At 58.9% G+C, this 23,849-nt stretch overlaps 1 protein-coding gene across 1 annotated transcript in view; it reads left to right on the forward strand.

The window, feature by feature from the left end:
- The window catches only part of WNT3 (Wnt family member 3), a 39,321-nt gene extending 16,280 nt beyond the window's left edge, over positions 1-23,041 (forward strand). The window contains exons 2-5 of the mRNA XM_070393012.1: positions 15,586-15,827; positions 19,189-19,454; positions 20,076-20,563; positions 22,499-23,041. Of these exons, the coding sequence (XP_070249113.1) occupies positions 15,586-15,827; positions 19,189-19,454; positions 20,076-20,555 (988 nt within the window). The 3' untranslated portion in view covers positions 20,556-20,563; positions 22,499-23,041. The remainder of the gene's footprint in view (positions 1-15,585; positions 15,828-19,188; positions 19,455-20,075; positions 20,564-22,498) is intronic.
- The last annotated feature ends 808 nt before the right edge of the window (positions 23,042-23,849 follow it).

A 23,849-nucleotide genomic window follows, 5' to 3' on the forward strand; every position in this document is an offset into this window, starting at 1 on the left:
TGGCATTGGCCTGTGTTAGCACGCACAGCAACAGCAACCACCATTGCTGATTGTAATAAAAGCTTTACCTACAAGGCCTTCTCCCTCCAGCCTCTTTGAAGCAGGTGAGGTTTACATTTTCCCAGTGAGGAAGCTGAGGCCTCCCAAAGGGACAGGATAGGTGATAGGCAGCCGGTGGTAGCTTTGGGCCAGGACTCAGGCCAGCAGAGGGGGCAGCCCTGGCCCGTGAGCACTAATGGCTGCTTACCACTGGGGGCTGGGTAGCTCCTCTACTTCTCTTCACCTATAATCACCCCACTGAGAACCAATTCAGGTTTTTGTGTGTGTTGTGTGCTTAATCCTCTAGCCTTCCCCCAAAGATGGAAATCCATGTTGCTGCATGATTGGCTCTTATGTGCATGTGTGCATTAGAGAGAGTGGTGGCAGGTGGGAATGGTTTACTCGAGAGGTCTGGGGTTGCCAGAACCTTCATGGTAGACCCCATAAGGTAGACACTGAGGCGGGACTCCCTCTGAGATACATGGCGGGAGAGTCACAGGGGAATCCACAGTGCTGCAGGCCGGGCCAAGAAGCCCTGGCATTCAGCTTGGCATCACCGCCCCAGCACCCAGGGCCCTGCGCATGCCCAGGAAATGCTTGAGGCAAGACACCTGTGGCCAGTTATCCAGGTGAAAGTCGGAAAACTTCCTGAGGGCTAGCAACCATGGCTTGGGGATGGGCACAGGGGCCTCAGGATTGGGGGCCATCCCTGACTCCTGAGGCGAGCATGCTGGAATCCCTTCCCCAGGGACCAGCCGGCCTTCTCGGACTCCACAGGCTGACCCTATTCTTCTCCGCTTGGGCGGAGAACCCCAGAAGTCACAGGGCCCAGCGTTCTCCTCTGTCCACACTGGGCAGGGCTGTATTCCAGCACCGTCCCCGGTCTGGGCGCACAACAGAGGTGTGGGGAAGAGGGGAGAATGTGGTGAACATAGGAGGCTGTTTTTCTTGGAGCAGAGAAAGTTGGGGGACTTCATTCCGTGCAGGGGAGCAGCTACTCCCTCGGCACCTGAGGACAGAGTCAACGTGGTGGCTCAGAGGGACAGAGCAGGTGGCTGGGTCAGCCTTCCCACCAGGTGTCACAAGGCAGAGGCAGGAGTGGAAGCAGCCGGTGCAGCTGGCAGAGGGAGTGAGCAAAGGGGCCGAGACCTCTCCGGCCTGAAGAGGGGGGGTCCCAGGAATGCATAGGCTGCTCTAGCATGCAAGGCTTGCCTACTGTGAGAATCTGGGAAGGTGCTGCATTTTAGATTCCTATCCTCTCCACGGTCCGGTCCGAATGTTCTGTGAACAAAGGAGGATCCGAGTTCCAGAAAGACTTGGCAGAGCCCTTCCTCACAGCTGATGGAGGGCTTTGGCTCCTCAGCCCCACGGGATCCCAACTGAACTCCCAACCTGGGGCCCGATGCCGCGGTGTTCCTTCCAGCTGGGACAGGCCCCTTCCAGGGGGACCGGCCCTGCGGGGGCCCGGGCATCTTTCAGGCCGTCCCCACTTCACTGCATGTGGGATTCCAACTCGGGCCCTGCCTCCTTCCCCCTTGGCTCCTTGACTTTTGGTGTTTTGTGTCTCGCCAGTAATCACCCTTCCTCTTCCTTTTCTCTCAGGGCACAAAACCACTGCTGAGGTCTCATGGGCTATCTGTTCCCCATAGCCTTCCCTTGGTCTCCCTGTGGCCACCAGGACGGTTTGTGAGCTGGCTGGCCTCCTTGTTCCTGCCTTCTGTCCCTGTGATGCGGCCTGCCCATTAGATTGTACCCTCCACCAGGTGCCCATTCAGGGCAGAGCACCCGGGGTAGGGTGGGGGGCGCTGAATAAGTGCGTTCTGCTGGAATGAATCGACAGAGAGCATAATAACAGCAGTAGGGATTTGAGTCAGACAGACAGGGAGCAGGGACCCCCCCGCCCCCCACTTCCTGGCTGATGGTCCTCTGTCTGAGCCTCAGTTTCCTCATTGGCGATGGGGATTAGCCACGGTGCTCTTTGGGGAAACGCTGTGCAAACTGGAAGGTGCTAGAACGTGTGTCATTGACCCCGACCTCTCTTGGGAAATCGATGCCCACATTTGTTAGCGTCTGTTGGGTTTGGCTTCTTGGAAGAGGTCCTGAAACCACATGTCCCGCCTCACACACAAATCCCTCCTCGAGTGGAGGTCTGGCCTTGTCTGACATGCAGTGGAACAGACCTCAGGTGGAGAAGGTCCATGACAACATTCAAAAGAAAGAAGATCAATAGGCCAGGCCCTCGTGTTGGAGTTTATGGGACTGTAAACCCAGACGGCAGCCCGGGGAGCAGGACAGACCTGAGTCTCCTTCCCCTCCTCCTTCAGCCCGTCCTCAGCCTGCTCCTTAGAGACCTTGTCCTAATAAATGCCTCCCCTTATGGCTTTATTAGCCTGTCAGCACCTCCCTTGCCTCGCTGTGTGACCCCAGACAAGTTCCTTAGCCTCTCTGAACCCATGTCATCACCTGTCCAATGTGGATAATAATAACCTCATAGGGTTCTTTGGCAAATTAAAAGATATATTCTGTGTAAAGGGCTTTCCATGGCTCCTGGCACTAGTCGGGGCTCAGTAAATGTTAGCTATTAGAATTACTAATGACAACCATTCCCAGTGCCTCGCCACCTTCCTTATAGCAGAGTTCAGAAATTATTTCCTCATAACCTTATTAACCACCCTCTACGCAAATAAATGCACCCCGCATGGTATTATTCACCACCGGGTATACACCTATAAAAGCATCCCCTTACCTCACTTACAGCTCTGAGGCCCATGACCTCATCTCCCCAGAGCCTTGTGGGCCCCTCCTCCTGTCTGTGGTGACTCTGGCCTTCTCTTAGGCCAGGTGATTCCTGAGGGATCCGTACCTGTGCTCTCCTGGGGACCAGCCTGGTCTGGTGGGATGACAGGGTGCTGGGCACAGTGAGGGGAGGGGAGGGAGCAGGCAGTGAAGACAGCCCAAGAGGAGGTGAGTGGACAGGAGGGCTCTACTATGGACTTGTGGAGAGAAAGTATTTCCAGTGAAGAGATGAGTGGAGAACCCGGAATCCTACACACACACACACACACACAGTACTGTGGACAAGAACCCAGGAAGATGAGCAATCCCAGGAGGAGAAAGGCCTTGGTACCTTGAACCCCAAGAGTGTTTGTTGGCGGCCTGCGTCTCTGCGAGAGAGAACTTCCACTCACTCCCAAACATATTTGCTTATTTGCGGGGCTAAGAAAAGTGAGCTGGCCCCCAGGGAGTAGGGAAATCAGGGCAGAAAACCAGGGGAGGCATGGGAGGGTTGACAGCTGGGGCTGGGGGGGTCAGGGCGTCACCAGATAAAGCATTAGGTTGTAGGAGGAAACGATTTCTTTTGAAAGAGACCTTTTATCTTGTCTTTTCCAATGCATGGTAGCGTGTGTTTTGTAATCACAGAAAACATGAGTGCGCCGCTGACTGGCATGTGATTCAGAACTAAGCTGTGCAATGGAGGGGCCCAACACTTGACTGGGTCAAAATGCTTCACCCCATTGCTGTAAAGATGGAGACTTGCTGAGGGGGCAGGAGAGAGGATGAGGGAACGGACAAAACCTGGGTTGGAAAGGATGGACTGATGCTGCACCCCCCCCGCCCCACCTGAGGAGACCCCTGTCTCCCTGCCTTTTCCCCCCTGTCCTCCCTCGCGTGTGACCGCAGACAGGCTCTGAGCTTTGCCTGGGACCTGGGACAGTGCTTCCCCACCTTGCCTCCTCTTAAACCGGGGACAGAAGAATATCACAGACAGGAGGGAGCACGCAGACCAATTAAATCTGTTTCTCTGGGGTTGGGGCCCAGGCACCCGTAGTTTCAAGTCCCCCCGCGCGCCATCTGCCGTGCAGCCAGGGTTGAACACCAGTGACCTAGCCCTTTGAGTGCCAGAACATTCAGTGAGGTCCTGCGTGGACCCGGAATGCAGCTCCTAATAGGTACTGAGTAAATGCTGGCAAAACCCAGGCGCCCGGGTAATGAGCCCTTGGAAGAAAGGACCGAGGGAAGCGAGGCGGCGACCCTGCCGAGGAGGGCCGGGCAGCAGGCGGGACTCGGCCTGATGGATTGGGGGCGAGGGGGGGGGGGGTGCGCAAAGGAAGGTGTTGAGGCTCGCTTGGGCTGCCTCGCCCGCGGATGGGGAGGGGGCGGGAGAGGCAGCCACGGCTTTGAACTGGCGGGGAGCCTCCCTAAGCCGAGCGGGGGAAGCCCAGGTGCCGGGCAGGGCTGCGCTCACCTGCGCGCGCTCCCGGGGATGCGGGGAAATACCCACCTGGGCAGGAAGGCGGCCGCGCGTCGCCCTGAGCGCCCGGCAGCGGCCGCGTCTCCCTGGCCCGCAGCCCCGCCCCGCCCCGCGCACGGTTCTTACTGTTCCTTCAAAGTTTTACGAAAATCGTCAATCAGAAAAACAAAAAATATATAGCACGACTCTACCTACAGGATACATTTCTCCGAGTTCAGCTGCTGTAGCATTTGCCACATTCATTCCTCCACTCTCCCCCCTCGGGCCCCCCCAAATCCAGGCCGGGGAACCGGCAGGCTTGGTTCCTCAGAACCCGCAACCGAGCCCTGGAAGGCCCTCGGTTCCTCACCCGCCCAATGGGAGACCTGTCCCTGCCTCCTGGAGCTCAGGGCCGGGGGCGTGGGAAGGGGAGAAGGGCCATAGGCTGAAACGAGCTAAAGGTGCACACGTGGCTTCGGGGACGTTTCCATGAGAAGGACTGGGGGAGCGGGAAGCAAAGAAACAGAAGGCAGAGCTCCCGGGTAAAAGATGTGCAGCCTGAACCCACCTTCCAGGCCCAGCTCCAATGTGACCTCATAGACGTCTTCCTGGCTGTTCAGTCCCTCTGCCCCTCAGCACCCCAGGCCCCCTGGTTCCACCCCAAATGGGATTGCTCACACCCCGCCCCTGCCAGTGGTCACCTGCACAGTGCCTCTCCCTCAGGAGGGCGGGGCCTGGGGAGGGGGCTAGTCTTACACACACAGGGCATGCAATTCACCTGCACTGAATGGAGCCTCAGCCTCAGCCACAGCCACGAGGCTCGGAGAAGGAATTGCACGTGTGTGAGGGAGACAGGGCTCTGGCTGGGGGGTCAGGGGTCTGGCTGTACTCCTCCCGCTGCCTCCAACCAGTGGAGGAGCCCTGGGCACGGCTCACTGTTTCTCTGAGCTTCAGTTTGCCTGAGGCGCTGGACTGGATGATGCCCAAGTTTCCACCCAACTTTGATGATCTATAGCCTGATACTGCGATAGAATGAGCAACGCGTGTGGCGGTTTACAGAATGCTACAGCCTCTCTAAGGCACTCTTGCCGCTCCCCCCCCCCCCCCCCCAACCCTCCACCTAGAGACCAGCAGAGCCGTTTGTGCAACAGGCCTTTGTTAAGCCTCTACCTTGTATCCAAGGAACACGCCCGGCACACCTGGTCCCCTGGTTTCTAGACGCTCATTGTCCCTCACTTGGAAAGACTGGACCCATTTGGAGGGGATTTTGATAAAGTCGCTGGGAACAGATGGGCAGGAGCGTTGTGACCCCAGGCCAGTCACTGGACGCCTTTGGGCCTCAGTTGCCTCATCTGTGAAACAGAGCATATCAACCCTTGACGAGGTCACCTGTCAGTCAGCCAGGCCGCACGTGGCCGAGGCAGAGCTGGGCCGCAGCTTCTAGCTCCGAAAGGGCAGGGCTCTTTTGAGCTCACCCGTGAGCTCTCAACTGCTCGGCAAAGCAAGTGCACCTGGAGCGGTCTCCACCTCTCCTACCTCTGTCCACCTGTGGGCTCGGGGCCTCGCAGCAGCCTTCGGAGGTCTCGGGAGTGAGGTTCCAGGGGCCCACAGTTTTACTAGCCCCCTTTTACTTCTCTCTGACACCCCCCTGGGCTCAGGCCCTTCTGTGCCCCCTGGTGAGTCTGCCTGGGCCAGTACCCGCTGAAGATGACCACAGCTCACTGTGTCCTGTCCTCACAGGCCAGAGCGCAGAGCCCCCTCCCTCCCTCCTTCTCCTCCTTCTCCGCCCCTTCTCTCAGTCCCCCCACCCCCACCCCTTTCTTCCTCCCAGTTATCATCCTCCCTTCCTCCTCCCCAGGTCTGACCATCCTGCTCTGCACCCGCCTCCCAATTTGGCTGAAGGGGACAACCCCTCTCTCCCGCCCCCTGCCCTGCTCCACTCTGATCAGCTCCACTTTCCTATGAAATTGAAAGCGGAAAAAAAACCCCTCGTGCTCACAACACAACAAAAACAGGTTTAAACATTTTACAGGTTTCAACATTTTTCAGGCCGCCTTGTCACATCTTATCAGATCAGCCGGGAGCCGCAGGCCAGGCGCTCTGGGAGCCGCTTTGGAGAACAGAAGCTGTAACATTCCAGCCAGGCTCTGCCCCGCCCTCCGCTCCCCTCCCCGCCCTCCCTTCTTCTCCCCAAAGAAACATCCCACAGGGCTCCCCAGGATGGAGCGCAGGGAACTCCTCAGTCTTTGCCTTTGCCGACCCTTCAGCTTTGAGAGTCCGCCCACCCCTTCTCTTGCGGCCCCTCTCGGCTCTCAGGTGGCCGTAATTCACCTCTGAGAGCCCTGAGAGGTAACCTGGGAGTCGGGGGAGGAGGGGCAGAGCCACTCACAATATAGAAGCGGCCACTTGGCCAGCAGGGCCAGCGAGTTGTGTTGGAGGTTTTTAGGGAGGGAGAGAAAGAGGGGGCCCCCCACCCCCATGGCCAGTCCTCAGGGGCTGCTGCCCAAGCGGAGGGAATGGCTTTTTACTTCGGTTTCGTTTTTTTCAGATGTGTGGGTTTTTCTCTCCCTTGGCGCTGTGGGCCCCTGGCCTGTGATACCCCCCTTTCCTTCACAGTCACCCCAGCCTTCCTTTCCTGCCACGCTCATGGTGGCCTTGGCCACACAGTACAGGTGACAGGGAAGAGTGGCCTCAGCCGCTGCTGGGTGGGGGAGGCTGGTCAGGCTGGGAGGACCACCCCTGTGCACAGGGGGACACGGCTGGGGACTGAGGTCCAGGGTGCAGGGAGGAGGGTGAGGACAAGAGTGGAGGAGGGAAGGCGCCGAGGAAGAGCGAGGTGACTCACTGTGCCCAAGTGTGTTGGCCACACGCCTCGGTGGGACCTGATGAGAATATCGGGAACCAGCAGCCAAACCCGGGCGCCTAATGCCAGCGTTGGCAGAGCCGGGCCGACCAACCTCCTCCTGCAGGGTTTCAGGGGAGCCCTCCCCACCTCTTGGCCTGAAGTTCTAGCCTGCGGGTGTGAGGTCTTGGCCCCCATCCTGTGCCCTCCCTCCCAGGGGAGCCCTGCATTCCTGGAGCCACCGGGGTCCCTCCCTTGGCACATGGCCGCCAGCATTCCACCCCGAGGCTCCGGGTTGTCTCACCCTTTCCCGTGTGCCCGCTGCGGGAGATGAGGCCTCAAGTGTCCTTCTATTGGCTCCAGGACAGAGGTTCCCAAATCTGAACTTCCCGCCTCTTTCTCTGGGGCTCCAGCTCATGGTGCCTGGAGGGCTCACTGGTCCCACAAAATTCCTTCTCTTTGTTCCCAAACCTGTGTCGCCTCTTACATTCCCTTTCTTGGTCTCATGTGGCCAATAGCTGCCCATCCTTATTCACTGCCTCCTCTCCGCTCCCAATGCCTCTGCCCGAGGCCTATTGTCACAGAGGCTGATGACCCAGGTGGGTGGTGCTCAGCCCCAGCTGCCCACTAGGCTCACCCCAGACCAGTGGAACCTGTCGCCCGGGGGCTTGTGATGTCAGCCAGGCCTGAGACACCTTAGCCTAAACTGTCACACTGGCCTCCCCACTGCTTTCCCAGCCGGTGGTCTCCAGGGCTCTCTGGCCTGGTGGTCATTTGGGTTTTAAGTGACAAGGCCCTCAGGACCCTCTGTCACTCATTCATGGCACCCACGGCACTCAGACCTCATAGGTGCTGCAAAAGGGCTGGCTGGTCTGGTACTGACAGATGCCTCCTGAGCTGGGTGCTCCATGGGTGCGGCTTAATCCACCTCCATGTTCCCAGGCCTGGCCCAACTCAGTCATCACTCAAATGTGTGTTGAGTGAATCGGCAGGGAATGAATCTGTTTCCCGGGAAAGATTTCAACCTGCTCTCCCAAGGGCAGGCACTTCCAGTCACTCCACATGATTGTTGCCCTCGTGGGGCCCCCGTCTGCATGGCTGGGGCTGAATCAAGACGGCAAGTCCAGCAGCAGGCCTGAGCCACCCTGGGTTCAGACGTTCCCACAGTTGCTTCTCCACTGACTCCTGTCTGGACCCTGGGTCCCAGCTCAGCACGTGGACCCCTTCCACCTCACCCTATTCTTCCATTCTCTTCCCTTCTCATACATAAGCAAGGGTGCCCCTAGCCTGGCTGGAGACCCATGAGAACCAGGTGGCCCATCCATGCCTGCTGAGTGAATGACCCAGTGGCTGATGAGAAAGGTCCATAGAGATCTGCCTGCTCCTTTGATGAAAGGCCTCTTCTGGGGTACCTAGACCTGCTCAGTGGACCATGGGACCACATGAGCTCCTTTGGGCTCAGAAGCATTTCCCTACCCGTGGCCTGCACTGAGCCGGGTGCAGGGTGGGGTTGGGAAGTCACAGAGCTGTGCTCAGCACCCATGGGGCCCATGTGTGCTCCAGGAAGGACCAGTGGACAAGCAACGAAAGTTGGTAGCCTGTGAGTCATGATCCCTCCTCAAGAGCAAGTCCCTCCTCTCTTGCTGCATCACAGGCACCCTGTGGAGACACCAGGGTGAGTGGCCACAGGTCCTGACCTGTCAGGAGCAGTGATTGCCTCGACACTCTAGGTCTCCGCTCTTTGGAAGTTCCAGGATTTGGGTGCCTCAGGGCCCATCAGGCCCTTCCCCTGGCCTGCCCTACTGGGCACATGCCCCTGAACTAGTCAGGTCCCCCTTAACACCCATCAGCCCTGAGTGGCCTCTTTATCTAAATGGAAAGGTAGTAGCCTTAAGTCTAAGGCCAATGCTTGGCTCTTTACTTCCTGCACATTTTTTCAAGCCCGTTCTTCCCCTTTTGTAAATTTCTATCTTGCCTTTGGCCAATGTGGGACCCCTCTGAACCCAGGAATGGGAAGGACACCTGTCCAGTACTGCCCAGGAGCCAGCAGGCAGAGCACCAAACACTGGGCCATTTTAAGGTTTCCAGAAACATGATGGCCACTCTGGGGGAGAGAGACAAATGACCACAAAGGAGGTGGTTTCCAACTCCTTCCCCAGTTCTCTCCCTCCCTCCTTCCCAGCCCCCAGGGCAGTCATTTTAAGAGACACTAGCTCTTTGGGCTAGAATTTTAAGGTGCCCTGACTGGGACCAGGTGAGGTTATGCCTCACCATAGGGAAAGGTGAGGGCAAGGGAACTATGACTCCATGAAAGACACGATCGGGGAGTCTTGACCGTGGAGCTCACCCCGAGACTGGAGGGAGGAGTCCCGAAGCTGGTGGGAGGGTGTGGGGGGGGGGGGGGGGGCGAGGATGACAGACCCTTTCTGGGCCTCAGTCTTCCCATCTAGAGAAGGAAGGGATTAGACCCGTGGTTCTCTCTGCAGAGGGGCCATGGTGAGGGCAAAGGTAAGGTTGAGGAATGGGGCTCTAGGCCTTTGCCTCCCCCCCGCTGCCCATTTAACTATATTTAAGTGTACAATTCAGTGGCATCAAGTACATTTGCAATGTTGTCCAGTCATCAACACTATTTCCAGAACTTTTCATCATACCAGACAGAAACTTTATACTCAGTCAATAAATTTCCCACCTCTTCCCCAGCCTCTGGTAACGTCTAGTCTATTTTCTGTCATTACCAATTTGCCCATTCCAGGTACCTCACATGAGTGGAATCATACAACATTTGTCCTTTGGTGACTGGCTTATTTCACGTAGCACCATGTTGTCAAGGTTCACCTATGTTGCAGCATGTATCAGAACTTCATTCCTTGTTATGGCTGACGAATATTCCACGGTACGGATACACTACATTTGTGTCTTATTCATCTGTTGATGGACTCTTGCGTTGCTTCCACCTTTGGGCCACTGTGAGTGATGTGGCCGTGAACACTGGTGTACAGGTATCTGTTTGAGTCCCTACTTGGAATTCTCTCGGGTCGATACCGAGGAGGAGAATTCCTGGGTCATGCGGTAATTCTGTGTTTAGCCTTTTGAAGAACAGGTTGCTCTTTTGGTCTGTTTGACGAAGTAGCTATAGGAGAGAAGGGGTGTGTGCATTTGGAATAAATGATTAACAATTAAGAAACATCCTAGATGATGCCTAAGGCCCACCCAATCTCTAAAATCCTACAATGTTGGGAGGGTCCGAGGTAAAAATAAAGACACATTTGGGTGCAGGGGAGGCTATCTTATCGGTTGCAGGACTCCAACCTGAATAGTTCCTTAAAGGAAAGATGGTGGGGACAGCCCCGTGGGCACCCCCCCTCCCCGCCCCCCAGGCACAGCTCCCGGCCAGCCAGCAGCAGGCGGGTCCCTGCTGGGTGGATGACAGAATCTGGGGGTCAACACTGCCAGCGTCTCGGCACAGGACACACTGCAGGGGCACTTGGTGGAGTCTCACCGTCCGTTATGTGCCCAAGTCAGTTCAGCACCTACGCTGGCCTGAATTCCTTGGTTAAAAGTTTTATCTCTGCTCTGTGCTCACCATGCAGGCCCACCTTCAGCCTCTGGGGACGGGAGGTGTAGGGTCCAGGTGAATAACCTGGGAGGAGCCTGATGAGTTGTGCACAATATTTCATTAAGTCCAGCCTGTGAGGAGAGGGGATTTTGTCTGAGAGGTTGACATGGAGGCCTCCCAAGCAGCCTGATGCTTGCTGGCACCTGCTGCCCACCCGCCGGGCCGCCTGTGTCTGTCCTTAGCCCGGCTACACGGTGGGTGGTGGGGGTGGAGGATGAGCTGTCTTTAGGGGAGGGTGGCAGTGCGCTTGGGCAGGGCAGGGCCAGGAGCTGGGTATAAATAGCCCCTGCCCAGCTGGGAAGGCCTGGCAGTGCCCCCTGCCCTCCCCCTCACCAGCTGCCAGCGCCAGGCGGGCCCCTAGCTCCCTTGGGAGCCTTGCCATTGTCTCAGGTCCCGACTGTAGGAACTTCCTCAGCGGAACCGAGGAGTCTTGTTCTGTGTGGAGGTGGAACCTCCGGATGCCTGGAGGCCTGGGGAGTGGGGGTGAGGCTGCAAGATGGGGGTGAGCAGACTGGCCTGGGGAAGGGCTTGCTCCTTCATCCCCCCTCCCCTTGAGAATCAGCATGTTCCTACCATGTGCCTGGCTATTTGGTAGACCAAACGTGCTCACGTCTGTGTGTGTGTGCACGTGCGTGTGCATGTGTGTGCGTGTGCGTGTGTGCGTGCGTGTGTGTGTGTGTGTTATGGAGGAGATGTTGAGGGAGAATGGAAACACAGCCTCCAGCCTCAAGAAACTTACACTAGCGCAGCCAGAGGGAATTGGAAACAAAACAGCACTCTGAGATAAGAAGGTTGGAAAAGGGTAGAGGCAAAATCCAGAGAGAGGAGAGGCTACTTTTGTGTGGAGCCCATGAAAGTCTTTGGAATGGAGGCGACTCCGGACTGGGAGGTTGAAGGATGGGTAAGATGCTTGCCGGGCTTGGGCCGTGGGCAGGCGCTCCAGGTGGAGGGCTCAGGGTGTGCGAAGGCAGGCGGGCATGAAACAGCCGGGCTGCCAGCCACTCACAACGGCCGGGACAAATCGGATCAAAGCCACTCACACTCACTTTGGTGCAAAGAATTGAGGAGAACGAGGCTCACTCTCTGTGTGACCTCCCCCACGCGATCGTGCCCTTCAGTAACGGGACAAGGAGCTGTGAGTTCAATTAGCCTGAATCTGTGGTGGTGGAATCGCAGACAGGAGTCCCGTGTGGGCAGCTGGCTGAGTGAGGGGTGGCAGGGCACGTCTGGGACAGGGCAGCCATCCTGCGGAAATCAATCCCGCGGCCACAGCCTCGTTAGCCCAGCACCAGCCCGTGGAGCTAACCCCCGCCCCAGAGGCCCTGGCTAATTACTGGCAGGATGTCCAGATCGGAGCTGACACCTTGAATGGAGCTTAGTGGGAACATCGTTATGCCCTCCCTTGCCCTCCGGGTCACCTTTACGGGGCAGCCAGATCGCACGCCTGCTTAGCCACCCCAGTGAGAAGGGGCCAGCTTTGCTCTGTTCCAAGCACCCTTCCAAGAGATGGATGGGAAGGGGCCCTGGCAATGCAATGTGTTCTCTGAAGTCAGGGGTGGGCGGGCAGGAGGAATGAAGTCCATGACCGGCCGGGGACAGACCAAGTGCTGGGGACAGCCCCCAAACACACGGTGACCACAACGAACACCATTTACTGAGCGCTCTCTGCGTGCCCAGTGTTTCATACGGCCGATGCTTCCCGCTATGTCTACTTTACAAACGAAGGCACGGAGGCACGGAGAGGTCAAGTAAATCACTAGAGATCAACAGCTAGGAAATGGCAGAGCTGGATTCGAACCAAGGCAGCCTGGCTCCCAGCGGCACAATCGGTTGGATAGGGGCAGCACGAAGGAGACGGGGTTTGGGGGGCGGGGGAAATGAACTCATCGTCTCTGAGACGGGGCGTTATTCTCAGAGGACATTGCACTGGGAGTCAGACAAACCCAGGGTCTGAATTCTGGCAACTTCCTTCTGTAAGTCACCTGACTTCTCTGAGCCTCAGTTTCCTCATCTGTAAAATGGGATGACAGCACCACCTCACAGAACTATTGTGAGGATTAAATGAGAGAAATGCCTGGCATGTAAGTGGTTGCCATTCTTATCGCTAGTGTTGGATATGAAAATCCGCTTGGGCTGTAGGAAGGACTCAGCCAGCAAGGGCTTGGTGACTCTTGGGGGAGTGAAAGGGACCATGGCATCTCCGAGCGATGCCAGTCCCCGTGCCCAGTGCTGGGGTTCTGCTGGGCTGGGCAGGCTGCCTAGGACCCTGTGGGAGTGAAACCAGGAAGCAGGGAGCCCCTTGGAGGGTTGGGGTGAGGGCCAGCTTCACCAACTGGAAATGAAGCGCCAGCAGGGGCTTCCCCACCCCTCAGCCCCGCTTCTGTGCAGTGGTAGCCAGCTAACCAGGCTCCATACATCTGGGTGTATGGCCTGGGGCAAGTCACTTCTCTCTGGGGCCTCTGCTTTCTCATCTGTACAATGGGCTTCACCCTCTCCTCGACCTTCTCTCGTAGGTTCTGATTCTGATCCAGGCTCAGCCTCCCACTTGGTTTGAGGGTACCCAGGCCTGCAGAGGTGCCGACAGGTGCAAGGCAAAGGCTGGGAGGAGGAGGAGGAAGAAAAGTAATGGGGGGAGGAGGAGGAAGGATCCCTGAGTGCCCCTCGGGCCCCGCTTTCATCTCTCTGGGTAAAGGCAGGCTGGAGCCTTGGGAACCCAGCGTGGCTGGTGAGCAGACCAATAAATGGGGAGTGACGCTGGGCAACTCTCCTGGTGCCAGAGGTGATGTGGGACAGGCCGGCCCAGGTTGGAGTGTGCAGAGGGGATGGGAGGCCAGGCTCATGGAGAGCGTGGGCACTGCAGGGCCAGTCCAGCAGTCCACACTCCAGGGACAGGCAGGGACCGAGGCACCTGCGGGGGGAGACCGGGGAGTGCTCTGGCCAAAGAGGAGGGACATCGAGGCTGGGAATTGGGTGCCAGGTCTCCCTGTGCTGCTCTGAGATAGTCAGGGACTGGGCCAGGCCATGGGGAAGGGCGGGCAATCGCCACCACACTCATGACCAAACACAGCTGTGGCCGTGGGTGGCAGCGCCCTCTGTCCTGCCTCAGCCTCCCTCTCCAGCTGTCCCCATACAGGGCTTTGGGTCCTAAGGGGGAGTGGGAAACGCCTGGGCTTCTTCCCAGGGGGTCTTGCTCCTGAGCCTCCCTCAGGAAGTCGCTCTGCTGAGCCACCTGCACGGAACCCTGGCTCAGTTACCCTCCCCAGTGATTGCAGGGCTGCTGGGCCAGGGCTGGACGCGCTGGTTAAATGCACACGGAGAGGCAGCCTGAGCTGGGAGGGAGGCTCGACTCTCACACTCTGCAGTTCTGCAGATGGGCAGCTCACTTAGCTCCCTGGCCTCAAGTTTCCTCATCTATGAAATGGGACGATGACAATGTGAGGATTACATAATGGGAACAGTCAGAACCAGCCCGGCACATAATAAGCAGCAGGGATTCGATCACCGCTGTTAGCACGCTAACCTGCTTATAACTATAAAGAAGGCAGGGCAGGAGAGGACAACCTGCAGGGCCCTGTCCGGTTCTGTGGGCATGTGCCCATCAGAGGCCTCTGGGCTGACGCGCTCCATCCCACCCAGGCATGGGTGGGCTCAGTGTTGAGGCCCAGAGTGCATTGGGGCAGGCCTGCAGCCACCCCACCCGTGGGGACCGAGGCAGGCATTGCCCAGAAGGAAGGTTGGCACAACTGGATTGTTCCATGGGCACTGGAGTCGGAAGGCATGGGGTCCAGTGAGCAACTCCTTAGCAGTTCTGTGGCCCGGGCTCGGTTCTCAACCTGCAAGGCTGAGCCATCTGACACGGGGCTGCTGTGACCGCCCCTCCTCTGTCAGAGGGTAATTATCAGGGTTTAGTCAGGCAGAGCCAAGGAAAAGACTCGGCCCAGTGCCCCGCACGGAGGAATTTAGGAATAGCCATTCTCTGTGGTAAGTCAGCCCTGTAGGCCGCCCTCCCTTCTCTTTAAAAGAGCTTGATGTTCAAGATCTAGAAATGTCTCATAAATGTTACCATCCAAACTCCAGACCTGGTTCCCCAGTCTCTCACCCAGAATTAATTAAAAAACAGCGCAGTGGGGGCCGCCTCCTCCCTCTGAAAACGGAGCCCAGAGCCAGCCTAAGGAGGATGGGCACCACGCCCCTCCATGGTGCCCATCACGAGCCCATGGTAAGAGCTCTTAAATGGCCGGCGCTTGGTTCATTTTTTGTGGTATTTCCCGATCTGCCCGGGGTCTTCTGCACCCTCTTCCCAAGGCATCCACCACCCCTTTGTGTGGCAACTCCCTGTGGGGACGGAGGCTTCCCTGCTTTTTTTTCTGAGCTGGGGCTGGGGGTCCTCCTTCTATTAGGTTTGGTTCCTTCCCATGGGTCATCGACAGTTTCATGTGGCCCCCAAAACCTAGACTCCCTGGGAGGTGGCCCAGACCAATCCTTTCAATGCCCCTCAGGGAAACTAGCCCAGCGTCTGGGAGGGCCTGACCTGGGCCCCAATACCATCCTCCTAGTCCCTGGCTCATTCATGGAATCGCAGTGGTCCCCAAGGGTGCCCACTGGAGGTTTCTGCTGCCCCCTCCCCCCACGGCCCCTGCACGTTGGAGACGTCCACGTTAGAGGGCTGACCTGGCCTGGATCAGAGCCCTGCCACCGAGGGCAGCATTCGGGTGCCGGGTTTCCCGGGGCCTGGGCTCGGGCTCACGGGCCCTGTGCTGCTCTACCTACCCTGGAGGGCTACTGAGGAAGAAACGATGCCCGTGATGGGCTCTGTGCTTTGTGCCGGCAGTGCCACTGTCCTCCGTGTGCCCACAGGTCCCTGGCCCTGGGCCAGCAGTACACGTCCCTGGGCTCCCAGCCTCTGCTCTGCGGCTCCATCCCAGGCCTGGTCCCCAAGCAACTGCGCTTCTGTCGCAATTACATCGAGATCATGCCCAGCGTGGCGGAGGGCGTGAAGCTGGGCATCCAGGAGTGCCAGCACCAGTTCCGGGGCCGCCGCTGGAACTGCACCACCATAGACGACAGCCTGGCCATCTTTGGGCCCGTCCTTGACAAAGGTATTGTCTCTGGGCCCACTAGGAAGTGGGTGGGGGGTGAGGTGGGGGACACCATCAGGATGAAGTGACTCTTCCTTCTCAGGGTGACTTAGCCCTGAGCTCAGGGTCCCCAGGGGAGAGTGATAAAGCTGGTCACGACCTGGGGCCTCCACAGAAAATGGGTCAAGACCTTCTCTGGACCGACCCAAGCGGTCACCATGGCGGCCACACCTTCCCAGGTGCTGCTGGGGGCTGGGCAGCCTTGAGATGCTCTAGGGTCCCGCCTTCCTTCCCCCTCGGCCTCCACTGTGGGCTTAGCTTTGATGTGGACATTTGTGACATTTCCCCAAGGCTGTGTTAAGTGCTATGCAAATGTAGCTTTGGGGTGGGATAGGGCCGGGGCATTGTCACCCCTATACCCCTCCCATTTAGAAAATTCCAGAGCTGAGAAAGCTGCCTGGTACCGGTGGCACTGCATAGCTCCCGCGTGCTTCCGTGAGAACCTTCTGCTGGACCCGCCCCTGCAAGCTGGACATGCCCTTGGACTGTGGAGGGGCCCGAGCCAGTGCTGGCTTCTGGGCGACTGCCCAGCCCCCTTGCAACCTGGGAGTCTAACTGGCTGCACTTCAACTGGCCTTAGAACAGGAAGTGACTGATGGGAGGGATCAGGGGACAACTGCCCCCCTAGAAGAAGGGGACTTCGGGCCGGGTGAGTTCTGGCCTGAAGGTGGGTGGCTCTCTGAGAAACTGCAGATCTGGGGATTTAATGCTCCCGGCTGGCCTTGGGGGCCACCACCCCTTTCACAGCAACCTGAATCCTCCCGTCACCAACAGGCCTTTGCCACCCTAACGTGAGCCCGGCCCTCACTCCTTTTAGGGGAGCTGAATTTACAGCCAGAAAGAAAAGGAATCTAAAAAAGAAAGAAAGAAAAGAAAAAAGAGAAAAGGAATCTGAAAGCCTGGAGGGTCTTGGGGGGCGGGTGTTGGCAGGGAATTGCGGGGGGGGGGCTGACCACCCCACCCCATTTCAGAGCGCGGTCCCCTTAACCTGTGCCTCGGGTTCGCAGAGTCAGACCGATCCACAGGCTATTGTCATGGGACCGCAGGGCAATTAGCGAATCAATGGATGATGATGCTGTTTACGCTTCTGTTACCAAAGCTAATTATTGCTTGTTTACACACAAGGTTTGGCCTCTAATTGGGGCCCAGTGGCGGCGGTTTTCATTTCAAACCTGATCGCGCTGGCGTGTCAGTCTGTCCGCCTTCCGGTGCCCCACCTCGGGCCAGGCAGCGCCGGATCACACGGCCCGGCGTCTAGACGCTCCCCGAACGGGGCTCCCCGCGGAGGGCCCTCGGCCGCTCGGGGTGCTCGCGGCGCACACCCGGGCTCAGCACCGCGCACGCCGCTGTTTCAGGGTTTAAGTCACCATGTTGGGTTCCAGGACGTGCCTTCGCCTGGAAATGGCAGGAGGGCAGCTTGGTGTTAGGGAGGGGGAGTCAGCCAGACCCTGGGCCTTCGATGAAGGCTCAGGAGTCTCGGGGAGGAAGGCCCCGCACGCACACGCGCCCGTGTCCGGAGCCGGGCTGCCCGCGCCCCGCTGGGTGGGCCGCCGGGGGTCGACCTCCGCGGCCGCTGGGCGCCCAGGGCGCAGGGAGGCGGTCGGCCCCGGGCGCGCACCTTCCGCGGAGCCGGGCGCCCCAGGGCGGGGTCCTGGGAGCGGGGACCTGGGCGGGGCGGGGCCGCCGGGGTCGCCGGCCGGAAGGCGGAGGACGCGGCGGCCAGGCCCGCCGGAGCGCGCTCCCCCCGGGCGGGGCCGAGGGCGGGCGCCCCGAGGGGTGAGGCGGCTGGAAAAGGGCCGAGCGCCGCCCCCCACCGCGCGGCCCGGCCCCGCGCCTGCTGCGGCCGCCGCGCCATTCACACGCCCTCTGGCCATTCGGCGCGGCGCGGGGGCGGGGGGCGCCGCTTCAATGGGGATTTCGCGGGCTGGCGCCGGGGCTGGGGGCGCGGCCCGGCCGCGGGAGCCGCCCGTTGCTACGCGGTGGCGGCCGGCCCGGCGGCCCGGGCCCGGCGGCCGTATTATGCGGGTAATGCGGTGTGACACCGCGCGAACAAAGGCGGATTGAGCGGCCCAGCGGGCCCCGCCGGACGGGGACCGGCACAGCGGGGCTGCCAGCGCCGCTCCCAGGCTAATCCCCGCCCCGCCCCCGCGCCCCCGCGCCCCCGCGGCTGGGAACCGAGCGCGGCCCGGGGTCTGGGCGCCGCCGCCGCCGCGAGAGGCCGCGAGCCCCGCCGGAAGCGAGGCCCCGGCTCTCGGCGCCCCCCGGACCCGGGCGCTGATGGATGGGAGGAGGCTGGGGTGGGGGCGGGGGCGGGGGATCGGGTTGGAACCAGGGCGCAGAGCCACAGGCCGAGGACGCCCCCTGTCCGCAGTCCGCCCTGGCTGCACGTCCCCACCCGGGGGCGGGGGGGGGGGGCCTTCCCGTGCAGGTGGCTGCGAGGGCGCCCAGGGGACACGCGGCTCCCTCGTCTGCCGAGCTGCGTTCTTCCGCAGCATCGGGACGGGAGCCTGGCTCCTAGGCCAGCCCTTCGCCCAGCGAGGCCGTGCACAGGTCACGTCCCTGCTCGGGGTTCTTCGCCGGAAGGAGATGGTCGGACGGCGTGCCTTTCCGGCCTTGGCCTCTGATCGTTAGTCCGCATCTGCAGGATGGGCCCATCAGACTTCCTGCCTCTCGGGTGAAAAGGATTGAATGGGATGTAGGCCCTGAGGGAGAATCTGGTGCCTGTTGAGCACCCACAGGTGGTCATTACTGTGTGACGAGGTTGGGGGAACATCCCCGAGAATCTCTTTCTTTGCTGGACCCTGTCCTCTCCTCCCAGGAGGGACTTGACCTTCTCAGCCCAGAACCTTGGCCTCGTCTGGGTGGAGAAGGGGAGGGAGAGGGAGACTGAGATGCCAGCTCCCCCCGCCCCCTCCCGGTCAGGAACGCTGGCGGCCGGGTCTGTGACCAGGGAAACCGAGGCTCAGAAAAGGAAAGGGCCTGCCCAGCGCATCCAGTGGGGAACGGGCGGCCTTGGGTAGGTCAGGCTGCAGGCTCTCAGGACTGTGCTGGCGTCTCTGGAGTTTGGGGCTAGGACAGATCAGGGCCACCTAATCTCTTAAGCAACCCCCCAGAGCTATGTTTCCACCCGTTTCTAACAGGCTCCCTTCTGGTTTAATCAGCCAGTGGCCCTGCCCTCAGTTTGCTCATCCATAAAGTGGGGATACCCTCTTCCCCCCGGACCCCCCACCCCCGCTGGCCTGGCTGGGGAGGTTGAGGCAGGGCAGCTGAGTCCCAGGACTGGCCTAAGCGATGCTTCCCAATCCCCCCCCACCCCCCGCAGCCACCCGCGAATCGGCCTTCGTCCACGCCATTGCCTCCGCTGGCGTGGCCTTCGCCGTCACGCGCTCCTGCGCAGAGGGCACCTCCACCATCTGTGGCTGCGACTCCCACCACAAGGGGCCACCCGGCGAGGGCTGGAAGTGGGGCGGCTGCAGCGAGGACGCCGACTTTGGGGTGCTCGTGTCCCGGGAGTTCGCGGACGCCCGCGAGAACAGACCGGACGCGCGCTCGGCCATGAACAAGCACAACAACGAGGCGGGCCGCACGGTGAGCCGCAGCTGCCCTGGTGGCGACCCTTCCCGGGACTCCTTCCCAGCCCTGTCCCGCCCCGCCTGCCTCTACCCCTCCCGCTCTGCCCCTTCCGCTGGGCCAGGCTTGGCCCCCGCCCGCACCCCACAGCCACCCCTTCTGTTCACCCTCCTGTAGCCTTGGTCTGGCTCAGGTCTCCGCCCGCCTGGGGATGCGCGCGGGGAGCGTGGTGGCCCCTGGCGCGGGTCCTGCCCCCCATGCTGTGCGTTTGGGCAGCCTGTGGGCCTGTGGGCCTGGCTTGGCACTCAGCTTCCATCCCTTCCTGTGGTGGTTTGACTTGGGGCGAGGCATTTAAGTTGCCGGCCTCGGTTTCCCTATCTGTTACATGTGGAAAACCCTATTTATTACAGCTTTGGGAAAGGAATGTGATTCTGCCGAGGTGTGGGGTGCGAAGGGGAGGGAACCATCAACAGTCACCTTTCCTTGGTTCCGGGCCTTGGTCTTCCACCAGCGCTCAGCCCGGTCCAGGGGAGGGAGGGAGAAGGCTCCATCCAGGGCTGGGCTGGCGGCAGAGCAGGCGGGTCTCGGTGGCTCCCAGGGGCGTCTGTCCGGGGGCCAGCGGCTGCTTCTCTTCCCCAGACCATCCTGGACCACATGCACCTCAAGTGCAAGTGCCACGGGCTGTCGGGCAGCTGCGAGGTGAAGACCTGCTGGTGGGCGCAGCCCGACTTCCGCGCCATCGGCGACTTCCTCAAGGACAAGTACGACAGCGCCTCGGAGATGGTGGTGGAGAAGCACCGCGAGTCGCGCGGCTGGGTGGAGACCCTGCGCGCCAAGTACGCGCTCTTCAAGCCGCCCACCGAGAGGGACCTGGTCTACTACGAGAACTCGCCCAACTTCTGCGAGCCCAACCCCGAGACGGGCTCCTTTGGCACCAGGGACAGGACTTGCAACGTCACCTCCCATGGCATCGATGGCTGCGACTTGCTCTGCTGCGGCCGCGGCCACAACACGAGGACGGAGAAGCGGAAGGAGAAATGCCACTGCATCTTCCACTGGTGCTGCTACGTGAGCTGCCAGGAGTGCATTCGCATCTACGACGTGCACACCTGCAAGTAGGGAGCCAGGTAGGGTGGCGGGGAGAGGAGGTGAGGGGGGCCTTGCTGCCGGGACCTGGCTTTGCCCATCTGCTTTTCCTGCCGACCCTGTTCTAGTTCTCAGCTACCGGAGTCACACGTCCCCAAGTGAGGCTGTGAGCAGTTGATTAAAATTCTTGTACCTGTTAGTTAATTATGAGCCAGGCCACATTTGTGTCCAGCCACTGGCTCTCATTGCTGAGCATCTGTGGAGACAGAGGAGGCACACGGGTTGGAAGCTGGAGACCTGACCTCTGGGGCCAACTTTGCCCCTAACTTCCTGTGCTGTCACTTCTCTGGGCCTGTTTTCTTGCTGTAAAAGAAGGACGTTAAAATACTTGAAACAGTAGGCCGAAAAGTCTCCTCTGCAAACCCTGGGGCAGAGTCATTCTGCACCCACCTTGAACTTCGAGGGCAAGTTTTTGCACAAGCGTAAACCCTACCCACCTCAGGGAGGTGGGTGGGGGGAAGCTGTGTATAAGCCCATATCCTGACACATCTGAAGCTTGGGTGGAGTGGGTGCACTCTCACGAAGTTTATGGATGGGGATGGGGAGGAGGAAAGAGTCAAGTTCAGAGTGACGGTGGTGAGTAATCAAAGGATCAAAGGCTGGTGGATTATGCTGCCAAGCTTCCCAGAGGTGGCCGGCGTGGGAGACGGTGTGCCTGGCTCTCAGATCCATAGTCCCTAGATAGGTCCTGATGGGTGCAGGGTGGTCCTAGAGTCCTGTAGGTGGAACGTTTGAGGCCAGTATGCTCTTTCTCCCTTTTCTCTGCCCTGAGAAGGAGCCTAATATACAAAGGCATGAACCCTGGGGTGGCTCCTGCCACTTGCCAATTGTGGGACCCAGACAAGATTGTCCTTACACGCCTGTCTCCTCATCTGTCATCCTCCCTAGAGGTGCCGAGGAGCACAGGAAGAACACTGGGAACAGTGATTGGTTCACGGCAGAGGACTTGCCTGCCTGGGTCATTGCTGGCTGGGGCTGTGTCAAGGAAGGGCACTCCACTGGGCCCTGCAGTTCTACACAGGGCTCCTCGGAGCTGGGGTGCTGGCTTGTGCTGATGGGACTGTTGGGGGGGGGGCCTGACCTCATGGGGAGAGTTCTGGTTGAGGGGTGACTTATCCAGTCCATCTGGGAAGCCCCTCTGTGTAGCTGAAGTCAGGGACTGACTAGAAGGGTGGTTCCCATTCCACTGCTTAGCAGCCGTGGAACCTTCCACTCCAGTTTCCTCATCTAGGCAGAGGTTTTATGAGGCTCAAATGAGCTAAGAGGTGTGACCACTTACTAATAGAAAGTGTGCTAAAAGCCATCAGGGAGCTGTGACATGAGAGTGGTCACTGAGCAGTGAAATGGTGTCATCACTTGGGCAAGTCCATTTACTGCCTTTCCAAATGATAGAAGAAAAGTCAGCAAACGAGAAAGAACTCACAGGCTCACTGTGGCCTGCCAAGGTCGAAGGAATGTTTGAAAGCACAGTGGCTACCCTCCTCTGATGTCCACTACGGCCAGAGGCAGCACAGTGTCCCCATTGCCCATCAGGACATGGCTCTGGCATTCACAGAGGGGGTTGCACCTGCCAGGTTCCCCCCAGTCTCTATACAAGACAGGTTCTGCATTAGGGTAGTTACCTGCTACAGGCTTCCTGTCTTCCAGGCCCCAGCTAGAAGGCGAGGGAGATAGGATCTGGATCCAGTCAGCGGATACTAAAAGCCTTACTGTTCCTGTAGACCACACTCCCTTCCTCAGTGGTGGACCCCAAGTATAGGCGGGAGCAGGGCAAAGCCACTCAAGGTCCCCATTACCTCCAAGTACAAGAAAAATGTTGAGCTCTCCTGTCATCAGCCTGTGATCTTTGCACCCTTATGGGTGGTCTCCCTGGGAAAGCAATTATGTTTCTAATTCTTCCTCTTTATTTCCCAAAGGGCACTGGGCAGATTCACTGAAGTCCTTCCTGAGCAGGACCTAAGCCAGCTCAGCCCTCAGCATCCGACAGCAAGGAATCCGGACTGTTGCCAGATGCACGTGTGGTAAATTACCTGGACCCAACCGCCCGCTGACTGGGAGGCCTCCCTCCCTCTCTCATCTTAAGTTTCTCACCCGACTCTGGATGGTGTGTGGTGTTTAAAGAAGGGGCTTTCTTTTTAGTTCTCTGGGGTCTGATAGGAACAGATCCGAGGCTTATCTTTGCACATGTTAAAGAAAATAAATGGAAAACAATTTCTACTCCAATGCAACAGGCTGGGCTAATGTGAGCTCTTTGCCTGGTGATAAAGACATCAGCGTGGGCAAGACTGTTTGCAGACTGCTTCTCATGGGGACGTCCCAGGATGCTGGGAGGTGGGAGTTACGGAGTAGGACAGACCCCTGCAGCCTCCTTTCCTCTGCCTACTCCCATTCAAATCTGATACACTTTCACGAGCTGATAAAAGCCATAGGTCTAGCGAGGATGAAGTGGTAGGGAGGCCCGAGGCAATTGTGAGAGCGGGGGGGGGGGGGGGGGGGGGGGGGTGTGTGTGTTTCGTTTTGAAGAACTAGTTCTAGCCCTGGTCGGCTGTTTGAAGAGCAGCAGTGTGTTCTCAGCCTCGTTTTCTCTGCACCCCTGTCCTGCACCAGAGGCTCTTGTGAACTGCAGTCAGATCTCAAAATCTTTTCTACCTTTCTGCAGTTTCCACCATGAATGCAGTACCTTTTTTTTTTTTTTTGATAGTGGATGTTGTAAATAGGTTGTGTATGGGAGGAGGGGGGGAACAAGCCTTCTCCAGCCCGAATGGCTTCCTAGAGAAAGGAGTGGTATCTTTGGAAGACGCCGCTCAATCCCCTCCAGTCCTGCTCACCTGCAGATTCTCCATCAAAACAACGCCAGGTGAGCAGTTGGCCACCTCAGTATAAATGAGACAAAGGGCCAGTGAGAGAGGAGCAGTCTCTTCCTGAAGTTCCAGTTTGGAGACCAGTAGATGGGGAGGGTAGAAACGAGTCCTCATTTCCCTCCAGTAAGGACATGTCTTCCTGCATCCTTTCCTTTCTTTGGCCCGAGCGAGTTCTGAGTTCTCTAAGGCAGAGCTTCTGGCCTCACCTGCATGCTGATAAGCATCAATCCATGCAGCTACTGCTGGTGAGGATTAGGTGTTCAAAGGGGGCAAGCAGTCACCTGCTCCTTTGGGAAAAGCACCTCCCAGCTGAGTTCTCCGTGGTCCACAGTGGTCCTCTGTATCCTAGAGGAAGCTAGCAAAACGGAGCTGATAGTAGGGACCAATCCAACAGCTCGGTCTTAAG

Source organism: Myotis yumanensis, unplaced genomic scaffold (genome assembly GCF_028538775.1).
Source record: "Myotis yumanensis isolate MYYU_CA2020_CCGP unplaced genomic scaffold, mMyoYum1.0.hap1 SCAF_16, whole genome shotgun sequence".
In the NCBI taxonomy this organism is placed as follows: Eukaryota; Metazoa; Chordata; class Mammalia; order Chiroptera; family Vespertilionidae; genus Myotis; species Myotis yumanensis.